Here is a 22,422-nt window from a genome sequence, read left to right on the forward strand (position 1 = left end):
TTAATTTCCTCTCCAAAAACAATTTAAACCTCTTCTTTCATGAGCCACTGGGTTCAGAAATACTTCAAGACTTCTTTAGCGCTTTCAGGCCCATTAGCTTTGCTATGGAGAGAGGAAATTTGCAACGAATTCACGAAAGAACGAGCTAATGTGTGCATCACATGACTTCCTTTTACTCCAATTTAATGTCATTCCCCCATTATTGGCATTTTTAAAGTGATTCAATAGTTTGCTCTCTAAATATCACCAACAGTGACCAAATTGAACCAGATTAAAAAAATTGGCAAATTTGTCGCCAAAAGACTGGCGATATCTCGCCAAGTGTACGCCAAATTATAACACCACTTGAGTTTGCATCGAAAACAATGATTTCCCCCCAAAAAGGAGTAAAAGACCCCTTTAGAAACACCCGAATGCAACCAAAAGGGGAGGTGCACAACTAGACTCCACTAGGAGTCTACATACCAAATTTCAACTTTCTAGGACATACTGGTCTTGAGTAAGGCACCATACATACGCACATCCACACATACACACATACATACGTACATACAGACGTCACGAGAAAATTCGTTGTAATTAACTCGGGGGTCGTCAAAATGGATATTTCGCGTGTCTATGTGTTCTTAGGCATCCAAGTGTGGTCGAGTCGAAAAAAAAACTCAACATTCATTCGGGGGTGAGTAAAATGGAAATTAAGGTCGATTTTTGTGTGAAAATATTTTCGCGAATACAATACTTCCTTTATTGTAAAAGAAAGTAAAAACAGTATATATTTGAAAAAGTAACATTATTCTTCTTATTACTTATATTAAGGTTGTGATGTATCAATAACATGAAAAATATATATAAATTAGGGTAAATGACTAAATATGGCCATGTTTAGGGTTTTTTTTTTAAATAGTGTTTGCATTGTTGTTGAACTGTGATGTTGTGGTTCTAGTTAATGAAAAAAAATAATTCTCACGAAGTCAGAACTTAGAAATTGCACTTTTAAAGCTGGGAAATCAGGAGTGCTGCTCCTCCCCCAAGAGTAATGGTGCATCCTCCTCAAACGCTACAGAATAAGAATATCCCAGAAAACATCCTCTCCCCCAAAAAATTTTCAATAACGCAATCAGCGCCATCTTCGTGGACACCCCTGTAAAATGGATTAGAACTCAGAAAATACATTTGAGAAATTTTATCTTTATCAGATCTGCTATTATAATATGACAATTTACCTCAATAATTAGTTTATTTAGAAATGTGTCACTGGATGAGTACTAAGTTTGCCAATGTCTCATTAGCAGAGCAATTTGGCAGGTATCAAACAGTTTGTGGCTTGCTGCCAAATCTTTCATTTCCTAAGCCTATTTAGAGCTAGATCCTCCCTCCTTTTGTGTATGTAAAAGGAACTGCTATTGGACGTTTTGAATTTTATGGCCTCATGGGGTCGTTTCCAAAATTTTAAAAGTATTTTTTTCTGAAAGAACATGCTTAAAAACATAGGATTTGACCATTTTTTAAACAATATATTTAAGTTTAATATTTTTAAAAAAATACTTAAATTGGTGCGCTTTCATTGTTTACATTTCTATCGTGTGACATTACAAATGATGAAATGCCATTCAATGTTGACATTCACAGAACAAAATATTTAATTCGCATCTTTACTCACGTGTATTGGCAACGATATGGTTGATAACAAGCGTAGAGCGAAATTTTAATTCGCTGCATAACGTGGAAACGTAGTAGAAAGATGCGCCAAATTGCGTCATTTGTGACGTCATAAAGACCACGCCTTGTTTGAAAAATCGGACATTTTAAAAAATTAATTTAAAAAAAAACTGTTGGGAAAATGAAAGTATTTTCTGGGTCCATGTATTTTTTTTTTTTCGAGCAATCACGATTGCTTATTGTTCTCACTTGACCGTTTTTGGCGTCCGTGCCTTTTTCAGCTTGGACCAGGCCTGCAGCACCACCGGCGGCGGCGCGGCTGGTCCTGAGCACTGTCCCCCAAAATCCACTTTTGCTGGGCGGTGGCGTCCATGTCCCACACACACGAACGCCTACACACACACACACGAACGCCTACACACACACACGAACGCCTACACACACACACGAACGCCTACACACACACACACGAACGCCTACACACACACACGAACGCCTACACACACACACGAACGCCTACACACACACACACGAACGCCTACACACACACACGAACGCCTACACACACACACGAACGCCTACACACACACACGAACGCCTACACACACACACGAACGCCTACACACACACACGAACGCCTACACACACACACGAACGCCTACACACACACACGAACGCCTACACACACACACGAACGCCTACACACACACGAACGCCTACACACACACACGAACGCCTACACACACACACACGAACGCCTACACACACACACGAACGCCTATACACACACACACACGAACGCCTACACACACACACACGAACGCCTACACACACACACACGAACGCCTACACACACACACACACGAACGCCTACACACACACACGAACGCCTACACACACACACGAATGCCTACACACACACACGAACGCCTACACACACACACACGAACGCCTACACACACACACACGAACGCCTACACACACACACACGAACGCCTACACACACACACACGAACGCCTACACACACACACACGAACACCTATACGCACACGCACGTACACAACACTCACTCACACACATGCATACATACACTTACGCACCCACACACATGCGCCTACACAAACACACACGCTCGTGATTGCGAAAAACATAATTTGAATTCAAGATGCCAAAAATTCAAATTAATTTTTTTTTTTTTTGCTCTTTCTATCGATTTCAATGACTAAATGTAATATTTTTGACTGAAGGAAACCATCCCGTTATAGATAAAAAAAATTTCAGTTAATGTCACATAGTCGGAACGTACAATGTTAACTTTATAAGACTTAATGTGGTAAATTTTAATCTTTTATATGTTACTAGCAAAAATACCCGGCGTTGCCTGGGTTAGCAATAGTTATCAGAAACAATCGTTACTTGCATTTGTTTTCTGTTTTAAGTGAAAGAACTTAAAACACACCTTTTTGACGTGACTTAAAATCTAGATTCTTCTTTCCTCATAAAACTAAAGTAGCAATAAGTAAAAAGAGCAAAATAGTATTCATTTAGAAACGAAAACACGAAACTCAAGTGTATACAAATTTGAAGAATTTCCGAAATATGAAATTAAACTTCAGATGTTTAAAAAGATTCATCATTAATACTTATTTATTTTTTTTTTTACATTGAGTCTTACCTTCTCTGTATGTCTATTGAAGAATGAACTGTTTAAAAAAATGTAGCCGCACGCCCGTGATCCCCTTAAACTTGCTTTAGTTATTTTGGAAAATCTCAATTATTGTGGGTTCTAGGTGCGTTCTTGAGTTATGCGAGATACATACACACATACGCACATACATACGTACATACGGACGTCACGAGAAAATTCGTTGTGATTAACTCGCGGGTCGTCAAAATGGATATTTCGGGTGTCTGTAGGTTCCTAGGCATATATCCACGTGTGGTCGGGTTTAAAAAAAAAAAACTCAACATTCATTCGGGGGTGAGAAAAATGGAAATTAAGGTCGATTTTTGAGTGAAAATTTTTTCGCGAATACAGTACTTCCTTTTTTGTAAAAAGAAGCAAAAAAACTCTTGAAGAGCACTTCTTCCCCGGGTTTCAAACTAACTTATACCAACTTGCACAGCTATAAGTGTTAAGGGGCTCCTGAGCATTAAAAACTGCAGTTGGGTACGTTTGGAAAGTAGTTTTCAAATTTATGGTCTCTAATAACATTTTGCGCTTTAGTTCCATGTTTGAACTGAATTTAGAGAAGAACTTTCGCAAAAATAGAAACTCTTATACCTGCTGTTCTAATTAATTGAGAAAAATGGAACAAACTTAGCCTGATGCAGAAAAAAAAAGCTCATTTGAGTGACATGTAATATTAAGGGGTGTGGAAAATTTTTCATCCTTTTAATACTAAATTTTAGCTTTAAAAATTTAATTACCAAAAGGTAAATAAAAAATTTGAGGAGAACAAAAACCGCTTCGTGGTGCAAACATCCGTAACTCGAAGATATTTTGACTTAGATTTCATGGCTGTAGGTGCTTTGGGATCTCTTGAACGCTGGCCCGTCACAGACATCATTTCATAATTTCTTTGAAGTTATTTTTTTGAATGCATAGAGAAAACACATGGAATGAATAAAGGGGAAAAGTTTCTTTACAAGAATCGAATTACAAGGCAAAACCAAAACAAACTAAAAAATTTGTACTTTCAATTTTTTTAAATATTTTATACACAGGTAAATTAACTTAATTTCAAAAGTTTATACGACATTGAAAAGTACATGAAGTCAAATGAAAATATATTTCAAATTTTAGCTGTAGTAAAAGATTTTAAAACACCTGTTACTGAAATAAAAGAAGTTTTGTATCTATACATCATGTTATATTAACAAACAACTCTCTAATTCTAACTTTAATGAACACTTACCCCAACTTCTAGCAATGCTTTAAAGTTCAAATGGCACCGAAAAGTAACAACGAAATTCTCGAAGAGCCATTGTTCTACGAATGAAATAAAACTTTGCACATTAAAGGTACTTATTCTACTGTCGTGTAGGATTACTATAAGTATCGCTTTTACTTTGCTTAGTGCATTTATTTCTTTTGAAATTCTCTACGACCAAATTCATTGTGCCCCTTTTTATCTCATCTAGGGTTCGTTTTATTAGAATTTCTGTTGGTAGCATTCTGTAATTTAATTAGATAAAAGCCATGCCTACGTAATTGTTTTATCAGATTTTCGTTTAGAAAAATGGAAAAGATTTTGTTTTCATACGTGAAGTTGACAGACGGTACTTTTGTTTCAGCGGAAAAATAAGTTTTTTTTTTTTTTCAGCTTAATTTCTTTTACACAGAATAAATAATTTCTTCTGTATTGGGTTTAGTTCGATTCAAATCTTGCTTAAGCTAAACATTCGAAATAGAATTACATCAATTACGAACGAAAAACCAATTTTTTGAATGAATTTCAGACAGCCATTTTCTAAATTTATTTAATTTTCTTTTCATTTTTGCATTGAGAAAAGTTCTTTGAGGAAATGTATTTAAAAAAAAACATTCTTTAAGTTAGATGACTTCCCATACTCAACAGTTTAAGCAATAATATGCTGCACCTGATTCCACCATAATTAGCTTAAGTTAAGAGAATAATTAAATTTAAAGTTCACTTTTAAATTGTATTAATTGAAAGGAGAGCGCATCAATCTAAAATGAGTGAACCAAGAGGGCAAATGGCATTCTTCGCAGAACATCGATTACAATGTCACTTCGTAGCTCAGCTCATAAGTATTCATCAGTAGATAATTGCCTTCAGCGTGATTCTGTAAATAGTACCTTTTGGAAAAACTGATGAAACGTGTTGAAACTAGTGATGTGCCGAATCGTTAAAAAACAGATCCGCGGATACGGATACGGATCATTAGTTTCAAGATCAGCGGATACGGATCCGGATCATTAGTTTCAAGATCCGCCGATACGGATACGGATCTCAAAATTGTTTTGACCAATTCAACTACCCAAGTTCAAAATTTATAACGGAAAGTATTCCCGTCATAATAATAACACTGTTTCTTCAAAAAATGTCATCTACGGCGAAAATATAATAAAGACTAAGATTTACTCTTTGAAGAAATCTCCGTTAAAATTGAGGGAGAGTTGGAAGGAATGGGTCAGCGCTGCATTAATGCTTAAATAGAATTGAAAAATTATTTCTAGCTTGCTCGGTAGATGTAGGATACAGGAGCAAAGCTGCTACTGGATAGGATAGAAATAATTTTTCGCACTTTATTTCAGCATAAATGCAGCGCTGACCCATTCCACCCATATTACTCCAACCGACGAAATAATAGAGCCGGGAACACCTTTACAAACAGTAAATAGAGAATTCTGTCTCACTTTTTTTGAAGGATGTCGAGAAAAACCAAAATGAAGAATAACAGAAACCCCAAATCAATAACAAAAACTAATATAAACTAAATATTAAAAAAAAAAAAAAAAAAACAAGCCTTGGAGGGCCGTTGGCGTCTGAAGTGATACCTCATAATTTAAATAGGGAATAAAATCTAATTTAAACGGAATTTAAGAGTCTTTTATTCAAATATTTAAGAATTTTTAGAATAGAAAAGATCCGTTTAAGATCCGTCAAAAAAGTAACAAATACGGATGCGGATGCAGATCTTTATTTTTCCTCGGATATCTACGGATACGGATATCCGGAACATCACTAGTTGAAACAATAATTTAATACAACTTATTAAAAATATGTGATTTCTTTTTCCAGTGCTGAGGGTCCGTGACGCTGTGCCAATTGTGATGGGTGCCAACATCGGTACTTCAGTTACTAATACGATAGTGTCTCTGGGCCAGGCTTCCGACCGCAGAGAATTTCGGAGGGCATTCGCTGCAGCCACCATCCACGATATGTTCAACTGGCTGGCAGTCATTGTCCTGCTACCCTTGGAAGTAGCGACAGGTAGGTCTAAACTGCGTTCAGCACCAGATGGTTGTAATTCTAATGGTATATTCAATGCTCATTTCTATCACCCCATGAGTAACTTTAGATAACTCGTCTTCAAAATGTTGAAGACAAAGATGTGTGATTGTTGGAAAGTATGACAACACAATGTTCCATTACTTCAGAGTAAGTGTGCAGTGTAGATAATGGCCTTGAATTTAAAAAATAGAAGCATAACTACATTCCGGGCTTTTAGGCCGTGGTCCATCCATGGATGTTTCTGGCTAACGGTTTACCAATACATCTTAGTCTTCTTCCGAGTATGAGTAGATTCAAAAGAGATTTTTCTGCTTTAAGTTCTAAATAAGTCCCGATCTTAATCCTAATTGGAGAAAGCACCAAGCTCAGATTTGCTGTTACTGGTTCTGATGGGTGGATCTTCTCTACTCTTCAGAGCGCATCTGATTTGCTAACTTGGAATTTAAATGATATCTTATTGGTGCAGCCTGAAGCGTGTATCTGGTACAATTTTGGATAACCTATAGGCTACAATCCGGAAAACTAGTCATATTATTACCGCCGGTCGTGGAAGTCTGATATTGTTCTTATGCTATTTAAAAATAGTGTTTATTCGTAGTGCAGTTACTTAGTCATTTAACTTCTTCGCTCGTTGAATTTATTTTCCAATTCTCCCGCAGGCTACCTCGAGAAGCTGACAGAGGCCATCATGGCATCTGGTAACTGGCATCATGTGGAAGGTGCTCAGAAGAAAGCCTTCTTGCAGAGACTCACCAAACCTATCACGTCGCTGGTAGTGCAGGTGCGTGTAGAGAACCTGGTTTATTAATTTCAACTCTAAAACAACCATTCTCCGAAATTTATGAAAAAATATTTTTCGAAGGAAAAAGGTACATTTGCCTTGAACCATGCAATACTATTTTTAGTGTTTTCTTTCTCTTTAATTTTTTCAAGTGCCCTTAATCTCTCTCTCCGTTTCATATCTCCTATTTGTCAAGCTTAGGCTTTTCACAATAATTTGACGAAGCATAACATGTTCTGTAAATTTTACAACATGTGAACGACGTCATGAATACAGTGAAATCTCAATACAATGAATACCGATACAACGAAATATCCGCTTTAACAAGTTAAATTTACCGTCCCGGTTGAATTTCCATTACAATGCTTGAATTCCGTTGCAACAAAATTTCTGCTACAACGAGCATTATTTGCCATCTCTTGAAGTTCGTTGCAACGGGATTTCACTGTATATTTTGGTTCACTTATAACATTCAATTTCTTTGCACATAAAATAGCAATATGAGACGTCGGAAGAATTAAACGCCGCACAGGTGGGGCGAAAACGACAAAAACCGCTTAAAAGGGTAATTTTTTTATATATATATTCAACCAATTGCGGATTAATATATTGGCACAGGCCTATATCTTAGGCAACCAGAACTGGAATTTTAGAGCCTTTCATCCACTACAAAGCTAAAGATAGACTTTAGAAGGTGAAGAACCATGAATGAAGGGGATTTTAAAAAATGTTTTGAAGCAATCTGTATATCTTTTTCCTTATTAATGGCGAGTATATTTAGTTTCTCTAGAGTCCGACGATAGTAAAAGAACAAAAAAAAAAAAAAAACAATAGAATATTCAAACAAATAATTGGTTTTGATCAGCACAGAAAACTGGGGAATTCAAAGTTATTTTTTTCAAAACGCTCTACAAAAAAATGTCCTGTTATGTCCTCTTATAAATTAATATTAATTAGTCATCAATGGTTTGTAGAAGGACCCTGAAAAGGAATTAGCTGCGTAGACCAGCGAACTTTGGACTTAGAGCCCAAACAAATCGAGAAAAATCCATTATAACATGCCTGAGTAAACAAACAAGCGAGAGAGGTTTAAAAACACTTTTAAGCGCTTTTTGACGCTTTTTTGTTGGCACGGAGCGCCCACAGTGCCCCGTGTTGAAAAATGAATGTAAAAGTTATAGGTACACACGAGTATAGATATGTAATGAGGTTTAAATGATCGCAGAATTAATTACCCAAGTGACGTTATTTTTATGAATTATCTGTATTGAATGGAAAATAAATTCTTTTGATGCAATGATAAAATGAATGGCAGCAATGTCGAACGTGTTTTCCAAAACGGCGCCACTTTATGATTTGTGTATACAGCAGCACATTGCCTACTAAACTGTTGGTTCAGGCTTAACTGTGCTCTCCGCTTTGAGTTTTTATTGCGATGTTTTTTAATCCTTATGTAACTGAAGAGAAGCAATAAAATGTAGAGTTTTATCATAAATACCAAGCGCTTTTCTATTATTTTTTTTAACTGTTAGTACCAATTGAAAGAACTCGTGCAAAAAAAATGTTTTTCTACATTCCTTCATGAAGTGTATTTATACAAAAAAAAAGGTGATGATGTTCGAAGGAGTTGTATTGCATTATTTGTGATAATTATTACAGACGATTTTTTAAGAATGGAATCGTTTCCAAAATTTTAAAAGTATTTTTTTCTGAAAGTGCATGTTTAAAAACATAGGATCCGACCATTGTTTAAATAATTTATTTAAGTTTAATATTAAAAAAAAAAAATACTTTAATCGGTGCGCTTTCATTGTTTTCAAATCTTGCCGATGACATCACAAATGATGAAATGCCATTTAGTGTTGCCATTCACAAAGCAAAATATTTAATTCGCATCTTTACTCACGTGTATTGGCAACGATAAGGTTGATAGCAAGCGTAGAGCGCAATATTTGATTCGCTTGTTGATTATGATAACGTGGAACGTGCTAGAAAGATGCGCTAAAATGCATCATTTGTGACGTCATCAAGACCACGCCTTGATTGAAAAATCGGACATTTAAAATAAATAATTAAAAAATAACTGTTGAGAAAATGAAAATATTTTCTGGGTTTATGTTATTTTTTTTTTTTTTTTTTTTTTTTTTTTTTTTTTTTTTTTTTTTTTGCTCATTCTATCAGTTTCAGTGACTAAAAGTAGTACTTTTGACTGAAGGAAACAACCCCAATGTCTTGAATTTTCTAGGTTGTGATTTTTTTAAATACTCGGTGCTTTTCAATATTTTCACTCGAACTCTGAATGTAACACAAGGTTTTCATTCCGAATCCCAACTAACAACAATAATTATATTGGGTCATTCCATAGAAATGTCAACCTCAACCTCAGAAATTTTTTTTCCACAAAGCCTTAATTGTGACCTTTCATTTCATTCAACATACTTTCTAGTATATAAATCCAGTAACAGTTTGCAAAAATTTCCTTTGGTGTTTTTCTTCTGGCTCTAAACGTGCGAGGTTGTAGAAAAGTCTTAGCATGTGCAAAAAACATGCGTCTACGTTTTCTTGTGTAATGTAAAAATTTTTGCCAATTTTTAAAAGAACTATGTTTATTCTAAATTATTAGATGTTGACCCAATAAAATTGACTGTTCTTTTTGCATACATTATAAGATAAGTACTTTAATTAGTTTGGTTATTTCGCTGAAAATATTTACGTTACGTTAGTCGAGAAAATGTACTATTTTCTGCTTAAAAACGAAACCAGATGATTAAACCAAACAGCACTTTTTATTTTCTTACATCAGTGTCATATCTACTTAAAAAGTGCAAAATATTTATTTTAGTATTAGTAGATATAAAATAATTAGTGTGACTAACGTAACATTTGAGCTGTGACTAACGTAACAGTTTGCATGTGGCTAACGTAACATTTTAAAAATGACTGCTAATATTTAAATCTTATTTAATTTAATGTACATTTTCATGAACAGTTTTGAATATGTAGGCATTCTATATTGATTAAAAATTTAATGGGTGAAAAATATCAGTAATATTACATTGTAGAAATTCTGTTTACTTAGAAAAATACTTTTTAAAAGTCTTTAAAGAGATACATCCAATTTAAAGAATTATTTTTAAAAAAAATCTGAGTAAAGCAAAATGAGTATTTTGCTGAATGTGCATTCAACTCAAGAATCCAAGCTTAAAAATTAAGATAATAGAAATACAGTCTTAACAAAGGAGAACGTCTCTATTTTTTAGAAAATACATCTCCACCTATTAAAATGAAGTAATGGCTGCTTGTTGGAAAACATTTGAAGATGTTACATGATACAGTGACAATAAGCGCTGCTGCCATTATTTCAGAAAATGCAAGAATGATCATTTAGAAATTCAAGCATTTGCGGTGATATCTGGAATTTAAATGCATTCTGCAAAAACGTTCGAATATTTTTTTTTTTTTTTCAATATTACATTTTAATTCAAAAGGATGCACAACACTATTCGTTCGATGATTCAGTAAACTCTTAAAATTAATATGCCATTGAAAAGTACTAGGAGTTTCTTATGTCGATAACTAGTATATCTGCAGAATGCAAGAATTCGATGAAACTATCAACTTGCATAAGGTTAATTTTTTAAAAGAGAGATATTTAAGATTTAATCAGCCCAAAATGATGTTATTCAGTTTGTAAAAGCAGTTTTCTTTTTTTTATTTGTTTTTTTTCTTCTTCTTTTTTCTTTGCACATTCAAATTCAGTTAATTGAACTGAATCCTTCCATTCAATTTCCTACACTAATATAGAAAAAAAATAAAAAAAGAACCATAATGCAACTCTAAGAAGTTTCCTAAAAAGTGTAAAAGTAATATAAGAGCAAGAGAGTAATTACAAAAGGTTTTTTATATGCATTCATTGCTTGTTATTCGATGGTTACGTTAGTCACGTTACGTTAGTCACACATAGTTTTTCGTAAAAGTACCATTAAGGGGCAAAAAAGCTTCATCTGTAATAAACCTGTAGTACATTTTAAAAAATAGATTGTTTACCTCTTACAAATATATCGGCCAATTTTAAATGCCTGCGTAAGTTTCAGAAAAATTTGCCTCGTAACATAAGCATTGTTTCTCAGGGTTGCAAAAATGTTACGTTAGTCACGATGCCTTTTTTGGTGAAAAAACACCTGCCAGCACTTATTTTGCTTCAAATTCTTGGTAGAAATGTAAAATAGTCACCTTGTACATTTTAAGTCTGCATATTAAACCAAAACACATTTATTTTTACTCCCGGTGTAAGTAAAAAGAGTTTGAAAATCTGCTGCGAATGTTACGTTAGTCACTATGGAATGACCCTATTTTCTAAACAGAAAAAATTCAATGTACTAATGCTAATATATTTGTATGATTTTACAGAAATCAAGATTTTATCAAATCTGCTTACCTTCTAACATAATTAAAATAATAATTTAGTTTCTAACTGCATATAATTAACGCTAAAATTAAGACTAAAATCTTTTTGAGTTTTTAGAGCTATTCAATTATTTTTGTTGGATATAACCTCTAACAAGGTATGATGGGTGTACGGTACTCCAAAAGAGTTGACTGTATTGAACAATCCAATTCTGTTCGGTTCAGATCAATACAAGAATACATGCATGTGTTTCTGAACCAGAAGAAACTGTTCTTTCAGTATTATAATATAAAACTTTGCGAAAAAATTTATTTTATTGCTTTGAAGAAGGGGTTCGTTTGACTCTGGCGTGCTTGTAATTTCCATTTGAAGTTTAAGCAAAGTGACGTTGAGTTCATCATTGCTTAAAGAAGCAAAATTAATCCCTCACTATGTTGAATGTACAGTAGAGTCCCGAAAATCCGAGTCTTGAAAGTTCGAGATTCCGCTTAATCCGAGGTGCTTCATTTGTATTTTAAGTTATATGTTTAGTAGCTAAAAATTTGATTTCCATAAAATCTGAAAATTATAAAGCTTTTGCTACTGCAATATTTATTAACTACGTACAGTAAATAATAAAAGTACATTGAGATGTTGGTTTCAACAACATTTCCTACTTGGCCCAGAATATTCATTGATTACAAGATATAGATTAAGATATGCCTTGGAGATAATAACTTTATGCGTAAAATTGATATTGATTTGCCAATAAGAACATGTTAATATCCCATTAGGAGTATCCGATTGTAATCAAAACTGGAGGTGCACAACTTAACGCCACATAAGTTGCATATACGGGGAAATTGAAGCCTTCCTACAACTAACTAAACTTTTTTGGCGTAATACAAGGTACTGTCCAACCACGTATTGTATGGAATTTTCAAACATCCAGATAAGATGAATCTATCTGAATGAGTGGGGAAAGTAAAAATTTAATGCCAGTATTCCGCTCATTTGAATGAGACTCTGCTTCTGCAAAAGCTGGCTCGCTAAAAAAAAAAAAAAAAATAGATTCGTCCATTTCTGACTGTAAAAAGGATGTTCGTCTTTCCATGCAATCCGTGGTCAGACAGTATCTACGCACCGCCGCATATTGATGCAGATGTCAAGACAAAACTCGTCAAAATGGATTTGGGTGCAGTCAAAATGCATGTTTTGGTTGTCTTGAACACATAAATACATATGGATATCGAGGGTAAAAACAAGAATTAAAAGGAAATTGATGTCGAAATTTGAGTGATAAATTTTTCGTGAAGACAACTGTTCCTTTTCTTTATACAAAAAAGGAAAAGGTGCTCCTCCTTATGTCTTCCGAGTAGTAGTTCCGAATTTTCCGGATAATCCGAGTTTTCAGTAATTTGAGGTGAGGTGAGCCTCAATTACCTCGGATTCTCGAGACTGTACTGTATATACTTGCTTTTATTATTTCAGTTGGACAAGAAGACACTTGAAAATCTGGCGTCTGGCCAAGCTAATGAAACAGATGTCTCTCTTCTTAAAAGGTGTTCGAAGAATGAAACCGATTACCCTTGTAAGTATTTGCCATGGACTCTTAGTCATTAGGATTTCTCCTCTTAATTTTCAAGATCGTTTGTCCTTGTAATTTTCCCCGTAGTTATCAGGAACCCTAGTCATTCGGATTTCTCTCTCTAATCTTCAGGACACTTTGTCATTATGATTTCCCTAGTAGTTTTCAGGATTCTTAATCATTAAGGTTTTCTCTTTTGTCTTCAGGATCCTTAGTCAATAGGATATCTTTCCTTAGTTTTTAGTACCCTTTGTCATGATTTTCCCCGTAGTTTTCTGGACTCTTAGTCATTAGAATTTTTCCTCTTAGTTTTCAAGATCGTTTGTCCTTGTGATTTTCCCCGTAATTGTCAGGAACCTTAGTCATTCGTATTTCTCTCAATAATCTTCAGGACACTTTGTCACTATGATTACCCTAGTAGTTTTCTGGACTCTCAATCTTAACGGTTTTCCCCATGCATTAGGATCTTTTAAATTAGTTTATAAAACTCTATGATAGTACGTTTTTCCCTTCAATTTTCGAGACCCTTAATTATTAGGAGTTTTCGCCTTAGTTTTTTGGTCCCTTAGAAATTAGGATTGTCTCCTTTGTTTTTTTGGATTTTTAGCCATTAGAATTTCCCCTTAGTTCTTTGAACTTTAAGTCATTAAGATTTCCCCCTCAATTTTTAGGACCTTTAGTCATTAAGATTTCTCGTCTAAGCTCTTACGATCTTTTGTCATTAGAATTTTCCCGTTAAGTTTTTAGGATCTTTCGACACTTAAACCTTTTCTTTTGTGAGTTAGAATTTTTTCTTTATTTATAAGAATTTCTCCTGTGTGTTCTTCCATATTTCTCAGTATTTTTTAGTTTGCCATAACAGGTATCCCTTAGACATTCGAGCTTTTTTATATTTTTCAATTGATCAGCATTACTTATTCCTTACTTTTTGTAATTTTTTCCATAGCTTTTCAACCTTTAGTTACTACGATTTGTTTTTGGAAGTTAGATTTTGTTTCAGTTTCTTCCATTACAAGGATTTTTTCGAGGGTCATAAAATGTTTTACCCTCATTTCTTAGGTATTTTTCAGTTTTTCATGAAAATGTATCCCTGAGATTTCCTTTAGTGATTGCGATTTTTCAATTGAACAGTATTACTTTTCCTTTCCTTATCAGGCTTTCCTTCTTAGCTTTTTTTTTTTTTTTTTTTTTTTTTGAGCGTTAGTCATTTTCTTCCCTTAAAGGTTAGAATTGTTCAGTTACTGAATTTTTTCCCCGAGTCATTAAATGTGTTACCTCACTTCCATGCATTTTTCAGTTTGCCCATAAAAATGTATCTCTTTGATATTTAGCCTTTTTTCTCAGTCATTAAAATTTTTCAAATGGTCATGGTCACTATTAATTTCTTTTTACTTGTTAAGATTTCTCTTTTAGTCATTAAAACTTAATTCCCAGAAGTTTTTTTTTCTTTAGTTTCTTGGTATATATAGTTCTTAGAGTTTTTCTTTTATTAAGATTTCATTCTCAGTTATTTTCACAGAAAATAGTTTCCAATTTTTTGAGATTATTCTTTTAGTTGCAAGCAAATACTATATTTTTTGCTTTTGTCTTATGATTTTCCAGACAAGAAGAATGCATCTTCTCTACTAATAATAAAGCTGAAAGTCTCTCTGTCTGGATGTCGGGATTTCTCTCTGTCGAAATATCTGGATATCTGGATCCTCTCTGTCAGAATCTCTGTTACGCGCACAGCGCCTAGACCGTTAGGCCGATTTTCATGAAATTTCACACAAAATTAGTTTGTACTATGAGGGTGTGCACCTCGAAGCGATTTTTCGAAAATTCGATTTTGTTATTTTTCTATTCTAATTTTAAGAACATTTTACCGAGCAAATTATCACAACGTGGACGATTAAATTACCAAATTATCATAACGTGGAACCGTAACATGGGCGAGCAAATAGCCATAGGAAATTGGCGAGAAATTCATCATCCATTATTTGTAAATATACAGGCGAACCAAATGACCTTTAAATTTTCTACTACGGGCAAAGCCGTGCGGGTATCTCTAGTTTACAATACAAGAAGAAAGCGTTTGTCTGCGTCTTAATTTCTTAATTGTTCCGTTTTATTGCATTTGTCACCTCAATTTGGATTTTCCTCTCAATACTGAAGATTTTCCCCTCGATCATTAGATTTTCTTTTTTATTTATTTATTCTGATTTTTTTTCTTTGTCAAGATTTTTGCTGAAATCATGAGAATACCTCCTGATTTCTTTAAACCATTTTCTTTCACACTTTGGAATTTTCACTTCTGTTTCATTTTCCGTTATGAATTTCCTTTCAATCCTTAATTTTTTAAATTAAGTCATTAAACTTTTGTTTAATTCTTTGGAAATTTTCTTTCCTATTTGAACGTAAGAATTTTATTATGGTTATTTGGAATTATTATTATCCACTGAAACTTTTACTAAGTCTTAATATATTTTTTAAACTATTTAGCAAAGATTTCCTAAAAATATTATAGTTTTTTTTCACCTACGTTGCAATGATAATGCTTTGAGCTCATTGGCTCATTTATTATTGAGCTTGAGCTTTACCGCATATTTTATCCAAAGAAGCTTTATTTTGTGATCAATCAAACTAATCACTTAAATATAAAAAATTGCCACATGGAAAAGAAGTAACGGAACTGTATTACTATTTTTATCATTCGTGCAATATTATTTTAAAAATTGTCATTGATTGACTTTGGTAAGAATAGTTATAGAACTTTCTTCTTTTTTGTTGAATAATCTCCTAATAGCAGATGCATTCCTTATTTAGAGAACCTTTTTCACATAAATTTAATTTTGATCATTTTTCTCAAGATATTTTACCGCTGGGATCCGAAATTGGCTTTCTTACATCCCGAAAACAGCAACCAAGTGCATTAATAAATTGTTCCTTGCACCCACAAAATACGTGTTCGAAATATTTTTGAGTTTTGAAACTTGTATTTTATTAACGTAACTAGTGGTACTCGCACTGTTTTGCCCGTAGTGGAAAATTAAAAGGTCATTCGGTTCGCCCGTCATCCATTATCACAAATAATGGATGACGAATTTCTCTCCAATTGGCTTTGTTCCTTCGCTCTCCCATTCCACGTCATGATAATTTCGTAATTTACTCGTCCATCTTATGGTAATTTTGCTCCGGAAAATGTTCTTAAAATTTGAAATAGTAAAAGAACAAAATCGAATTTTCGAAAAAACGCTTCGAGGTGCACACCCCCATGTTACAAACTAACTGTGTGCCAAATTTAATAAAAATCGGCCGAACGGTCTAGGTGCTATGCGCGTCACAGAGATTCAGATATCCTACAGACATCCTCCAAACAGAGAGACCTTAAGCTCTATTATTAGTAAAGATTACTAAATGTTTCCTCGTTATTGTTTCCAGACAAATTGAATGGTTGTGTATCTAATTTTTTAGTATTCCTTATTACTTCATTCTACAAAAAAAGAAAGTATTGTATTCGCCAAAACATTTTCACTCAAAAATCAACCTTAATTTCCATTTTACTCACCCCCGAATGAATATTGAGTTTTTTTTCTGACTCGACCACACATAGATAAGTGCCTAAAAACATATAGACACACGAAATATCCAAAATGACGATTCCCGATTTAATTACAATGAATCTTCTCGTGACGTCTGTATGTACGTATGCGTGTATGTGCGTATATGCGGATGTGCGTTTGTATGTCGCATAACTCAAGAACGGTAAGTCCTAGAAAGTTAAAATTTGGTACGTAGACTCCAAGTGGGGTCTAGTTGTGCAGCCTGGTTGCATTCCGATGTTTCTAAAGGGGTCTTTTGCCCCTTATTGAGGGTAAATCATTGTTAATTTCGATGTGAACTCAAATGGTGTTATAACTTGTCGGATACTTGGCGATATATCGCCAGTCTTTTGGTCGCCAAGTCGTTGCCAACTTGGCGACAAATTTGGCGATATTTAGAGAGTAAACTATTGAATCACATTAAAATTGCCAATAATGGGGAAATGACATTAAATTAGAGTAAAAGGAAGTCATGTGATGCACAGCTCGTTTCATCAGCTCGGTTAATAAAATATTGCATTGTTTCTATATCTTTTATCTTTTTTACCGACAGTTTCAATAGTATAAACTGACGAAAGTGCATTTTGAAGAAGTGCGATTAATAATTTCATGTTTTTCAATTCCTACCAGTAGCTCACAATCGTGTTTCTTGTTTGAATCTTGCAACTCAATTTTCAGCCACTTCCCGTGATCGAATTCTTTTGAAATTTGGAAGGCGACTTCAAACCCGATGAAAATGCAATATTCTGTAACCAAATTCATTAATTAACTATTAATTATCAGTTTATTCCTATTTTAATCAGCATTTTTACATAAATCCTGTAATATGAAAACGAAAGAGGCTCGCAAAAATTAGAACAAAATATCCGTAGAAACCCCTGATTTTTCTGCAGCAAGAAAAATTTGTTCCAATGTTCCAAGGTAATTAGAACGTGAATTAACACTCGACGTTAAATCCCGGTTATCACAAATTTTCCATTTCAACTGCGCTTGCGCTCGGACTTAGCTGATTTCAAAACTCTTGCTAAAATTAATTACAAACTTTTTTAATTTGTTAATGAATATGAGATGGCAACAGATAAAAATTAGAAATCGCAAAGCTTTCTCTGATTTAGAGTTTAGGCCTCGAGAAAGGTTGAGTTTTGCGTTTTAATTATTAATGGATTCGGAGTCTGATTTTTATATCAAAGACCCTTTTCAGGGCCAAATTTTTAAATACAAAGCCGAAACCTCAACCTAAATAAAAATGCATAATTGTAAGCTGTTTACGCCTAACGTAAAATATCCGCAAAAGACGGATTTCTGTTCTCATATTCCAATCATTTTTGAAGTACACAACATGTTTTACGGTCATGTTAAATAAATATTTTCAAATTAATAAATATTGAAGCGTCATTTTTCTCTTTACATTATAAAGATTATCAGTTATTCATATCCGTAGTTTCATATAATGTATCACGAAATGGCTGTGAAAATATTCTAATCGCATTCATTATATAAACAAGCAACACGTAATCTTGAATCAGAAAGCCCAAAAAGCTAAGTCCGCGCGCAAACGCAGTTGAAATGGCAAATTTGTGATAACCGGGATTTAACGTCTTATTGAATTAACTAATTTCATGCTAACATATAGGTAAGCCTTCATTTGGAAATTTATTGTTGATCACCGTCATTGTTGAACATTGCTTCCAGATTAGCATTGTTTCCAGCTTTTAAAGCAATATAAATATGATTTCCACACACGAGGTAAACTTGATCTCAATAGGAATTGACTTAAATTTCTTGCTTAATATGGAATTTAAACCATAAGTACCAAATCTTTAAATATTTTTTTTCGATTAAGGGCAACCTCACTATAAACGAGCTGATGTGTGCATCACATGACTTCCTTTTACTCCAGTTTAATGTCATTTTCTTATTTTTGGCAGTTTTGATATGATTCAATAGTTCACTCCCCAAATATCACCAATAGTGGCCAAATTGGAACCAGATTAAAAAGAAAAATAATTTTAAAAAATCGCCAAATTTGTCGCCAAGTTGGCGACCAAAAGACTGGTGATATATTGCCAAGTGTCCACCAAATTATAACACCACTTGAGTTTACATCGAAATTAACAATGATTTCCCCCCCCCCAAAAGGGGCAAAAGACCCCCTTTGGAGCATTCGAATGCAATCAAAAAGAGAGGTGCACAACTAGACCCCACTAGCAGTGTAAGTACCAAATTTCAACTTTCTAGGACATTCCGTTCTTGAATTATGCGACATACATACACACATACGCACATACATACGTACGTACAGACGTCACGAGAAAACTCGTTGTAATTAACTCGGGGATCGTCAAAATGGATATTTCGGGTGTTTGTACGTTCCTAGGCACATATCCACGCTTGGTCGGGTTGAAAAAAAACTCAACATTCATTTGGGGGTGAGCTAAATGGAAATTAAGACGAATTTTTGGGTGAAAATTTTTTCCCGAGTACAATACTTCCTTTTTTGTAAAAGGAAGTAAAAACTGCATTGAATGTAGTAGTCAAAATAAATAAATAAATAAATACATGTGCTTTGAATAAAATTTAGTAGTAGGTCTGGCAAGAATCCAGTGCACCATTTATTGACATCAATTTTACTCTATTCACGCAGTTTCCCTAACATGGTCAAGGTTATGATCCATTTTGTTTGGAGCTACGGAAATAGCTAAAAGAAAACAGACGGAACTTAAATCGATGACTCCATCAGAAAAGTTTGTTTCGCTATTTTGTTATTTATCGCTTGAATGAAGATCTTGGCACTGTGGAAAAAGGAAAAGGCTAGCCGAAACTATTTAATGTTATTTTCTTTTCATTTTCAGCAATGATAAATAATAGTTTGTTTACTTATAAATATATGATTCAAGGGAACAAGATTCAAGACCTATACACATGACCTTCCGTTTTGCGGAGAATTTTTTCGCATCGCTATTGATCGTTAAATTTCCTCCCGTTTCGTATCAGTTTATTTGCGCGAGATTAGATTTCCTGAATTACAATATTTTATTAATGACAATAGTTAAATACGCTACATCTCTACATAGTATAAAATGAAGTCTCCAAAAAGCGTTTGTTTGTTTGAACTCGCAAAACTCGAGAACTACCCGGCCGATTTTGCTGAAATTTTCACAGTTTGTTCCTTTAAGTCCTGAGAAGGTTTGCAGACCAGTTCGTTTTTTTATTCCAATTTAGGCCCAATTTTCACATAAATTCCCGAATATGGGGGTGAAAAATTACTCGCAAATAGTAATATTATATATCGTTGGAAAGGGAAGAATTTTCCTCGTTCTACGCAATTTGTTCCGATGCTCTAACTTTATTGAGGCGGGAGTTTTTTACGTTTTTAACTCGAATTTGTTTAGGCTTAGCTGAAATTTAGGCACTACTTTCTTCATTAAAGGAATCAATAAAAAGTGAAGGAATTGTCCTACAGTTTTCTTTTTGACAGCATTGGAAAAAGCGACCTTTTTAACTCCAGATCTAACTCGACCTATGGTCGAAAAAATAAGCTTTTATCTCAAAAGGAAAAAAAGTTACAAGCCTTTTAAAATCAAGTTTAAGAAATCTGGATTCCATTCAAATTGTGAACCATTTTCTTTTGCATTTTAATTCCTTAAACTTATTTTATTTTGTGTTTCCATGTTTACGCATTTTACATCCATCTTTCTGGATTTAATTTCTTAAAAGTATTTTAATATTTGTCGTCATTGTTTGGAAAGGAAATCATGATGGTTTTTTTTTATTTATTTTTTACGCTTGATTGTTGAATATACGTCACTTGACACATTTTTTTTTTCAAGGTAGACCGGGCAAAGCCTGGCAACGCAGTTAGTTAAAATTAAATTTCAAAATAGTTTGGTTAGTTGGTGTCATGTCCATGATTGAAGACACATTTATATGAAATTATGTGCAGATAAAACAAGCTTGGTGATGTTAATCTTTTCAAAATAGTATTGTCTGCTGAAGAAGAACCCTCCAATGTGAATCTCTGACCCCTCCCATGGGGGTCCCAGAGGATATCCCCACAGGGGGCATTACAAATTATTACAGCTGATGGTTATTACAGGTTACTGAGAAGGTTATTATAGATATTGCAGAGACTGTAAGATCCTGTACCGCCTCTATAAAATTTTGTGCGTAAATTTAAAAAATCAGAAACTATTATGTATAGTAATAAAGTTCAAGCATTCATAAATTAAGGAGGAAAGTCAAAATGAATGCCACAATCTCATAAGTGATCTACTCAAAATTCAAATAATATACAGGGTGTTTCAAAATGAATAGCGGGGTTTTAACATGTTGTAATATTTATTACACCAAACTTACAGCCACAAGTGATGTATCAAATGAAAGAGAAACTCAAACAGTTTTACAAAATAGCCTATATGTGTTCAATGTGAGCACCATTCGTCACTCGGCACACGTCAAGACGATATGCGAGTTCTTCCCAAACTCTAATGAGTGTCTCATTAGTAATTGCTGCAACAGCTGTTTCAATCCTGTTAATTAATTCGGGAAGGTCGGCTGGCAGTGGAGGCACATACACACGGACCTTAATAAACCCCCAAAAATAGAAATCACACGGCGTTAGGTCGGGTGACCGTGGAGGCCATGGGAAACAAGCCCCATCATTAGGCCCCTTACGGCCAATCCAGCCGTCGGGTACAGTTAGGTTAAGCCAATCGCGTACCCCATTATGCCAGTGAGGCGGCGCACCATCTTGCTGAAAGATGAAGTTTTTTGTAAAACACAAAACGCTTTCTTTTCTTTAGTCGCCATCTTTGCTACAAGCGCTTTCTAGTGGATTGCAGCAGAAACATTCCACGCGCATGCGCACTGATGCCAACAAACAAAACTGTTAGAGTTTCTCTTTCATTTAATATATCACTTGTGGCTGTAAGTTTGGTGTAATAAATATTATAACATGTTAAAACCCCGCTATTCATTTGAAACACCCTGTATATACATGAAGAAATAACATAATCATATTTTCAATGTACTCCTCACAAATATTTATAAGCACTCCTTTTTTTCTAATGGATACGTCAAATCTGAAAAGTATTCCTGCCAAACTTTGAATCGTTACTGTATGGATGCTGGCGATAGCAGGAGTGATACGGATTTTTAAAGTAGACAGAGTCGTTGGAATTGTAAGCACTTATACGCAATCCTTTAAATACTCCTACAGAAAAAATTCGCATGGCGTAGTATCTGGGGATCGTGGCACCGTGGTTACCTACTGTTAAAGTGGTGGCTCCCCAATTCAGCTAAAAAATGAATTTTAGTGTACCATTTTGTTACAGAAGTAGGCTTGTCGTATCATTTTGTAACTGTGACCAGGGGCGCCCCGAACTTAAATTTTTGAGAGCTTAAATTTTCAATTTGCCGAATAGAGCTCCAAAATTTTCCGGAT

The 22,422-nt window shown here is 34.3% G+C and overlaps 1 protein-coding gene across 1 annotated transcript in view; it reads left to right on the forward strand.

Annotated features, from left to right (window-relative positions):
* The window catches only part of LOC129219816 (sodium-dependent phosphate transport protein 2B-like), a 143,500-nt gene that overhangs the window by 118,348 nt on the left and 2,730 nt on the right, over nt 1-22,422 (forward strand). The window contains exons 3-5 of the mRNA XM_054854120.1: nt 6,430-6,621; nt 7,302-7,423; nt 13,302-13,401. Coding sequence (XP_054710095.1) covers nt 6,430-6,621; nt 7,302-7,423; nt 13,302-13,401 — 414 coding nt within the window. The remainder of the gene's footprint in view (nt 1-6,429; nt 6,622-7,301; nt 7,424-13,301; nt 13,402-22,422) is intronic.

Source organism: Uloborus diversus, chromosome 4 (assembly GCF_026930045.1).
Source record: "Uloborus diversus isolate 005 chromosome 4, Udiv.v.3.1, whole genome shotgun sequence".
Classification (NCBI taxonomy): domain Eukaryota; kingdom Metazoa; phylum Arthropoda; class Arachnida; order Araneae; family Uloboridae; genus Uloborus; species Uloborus diversus.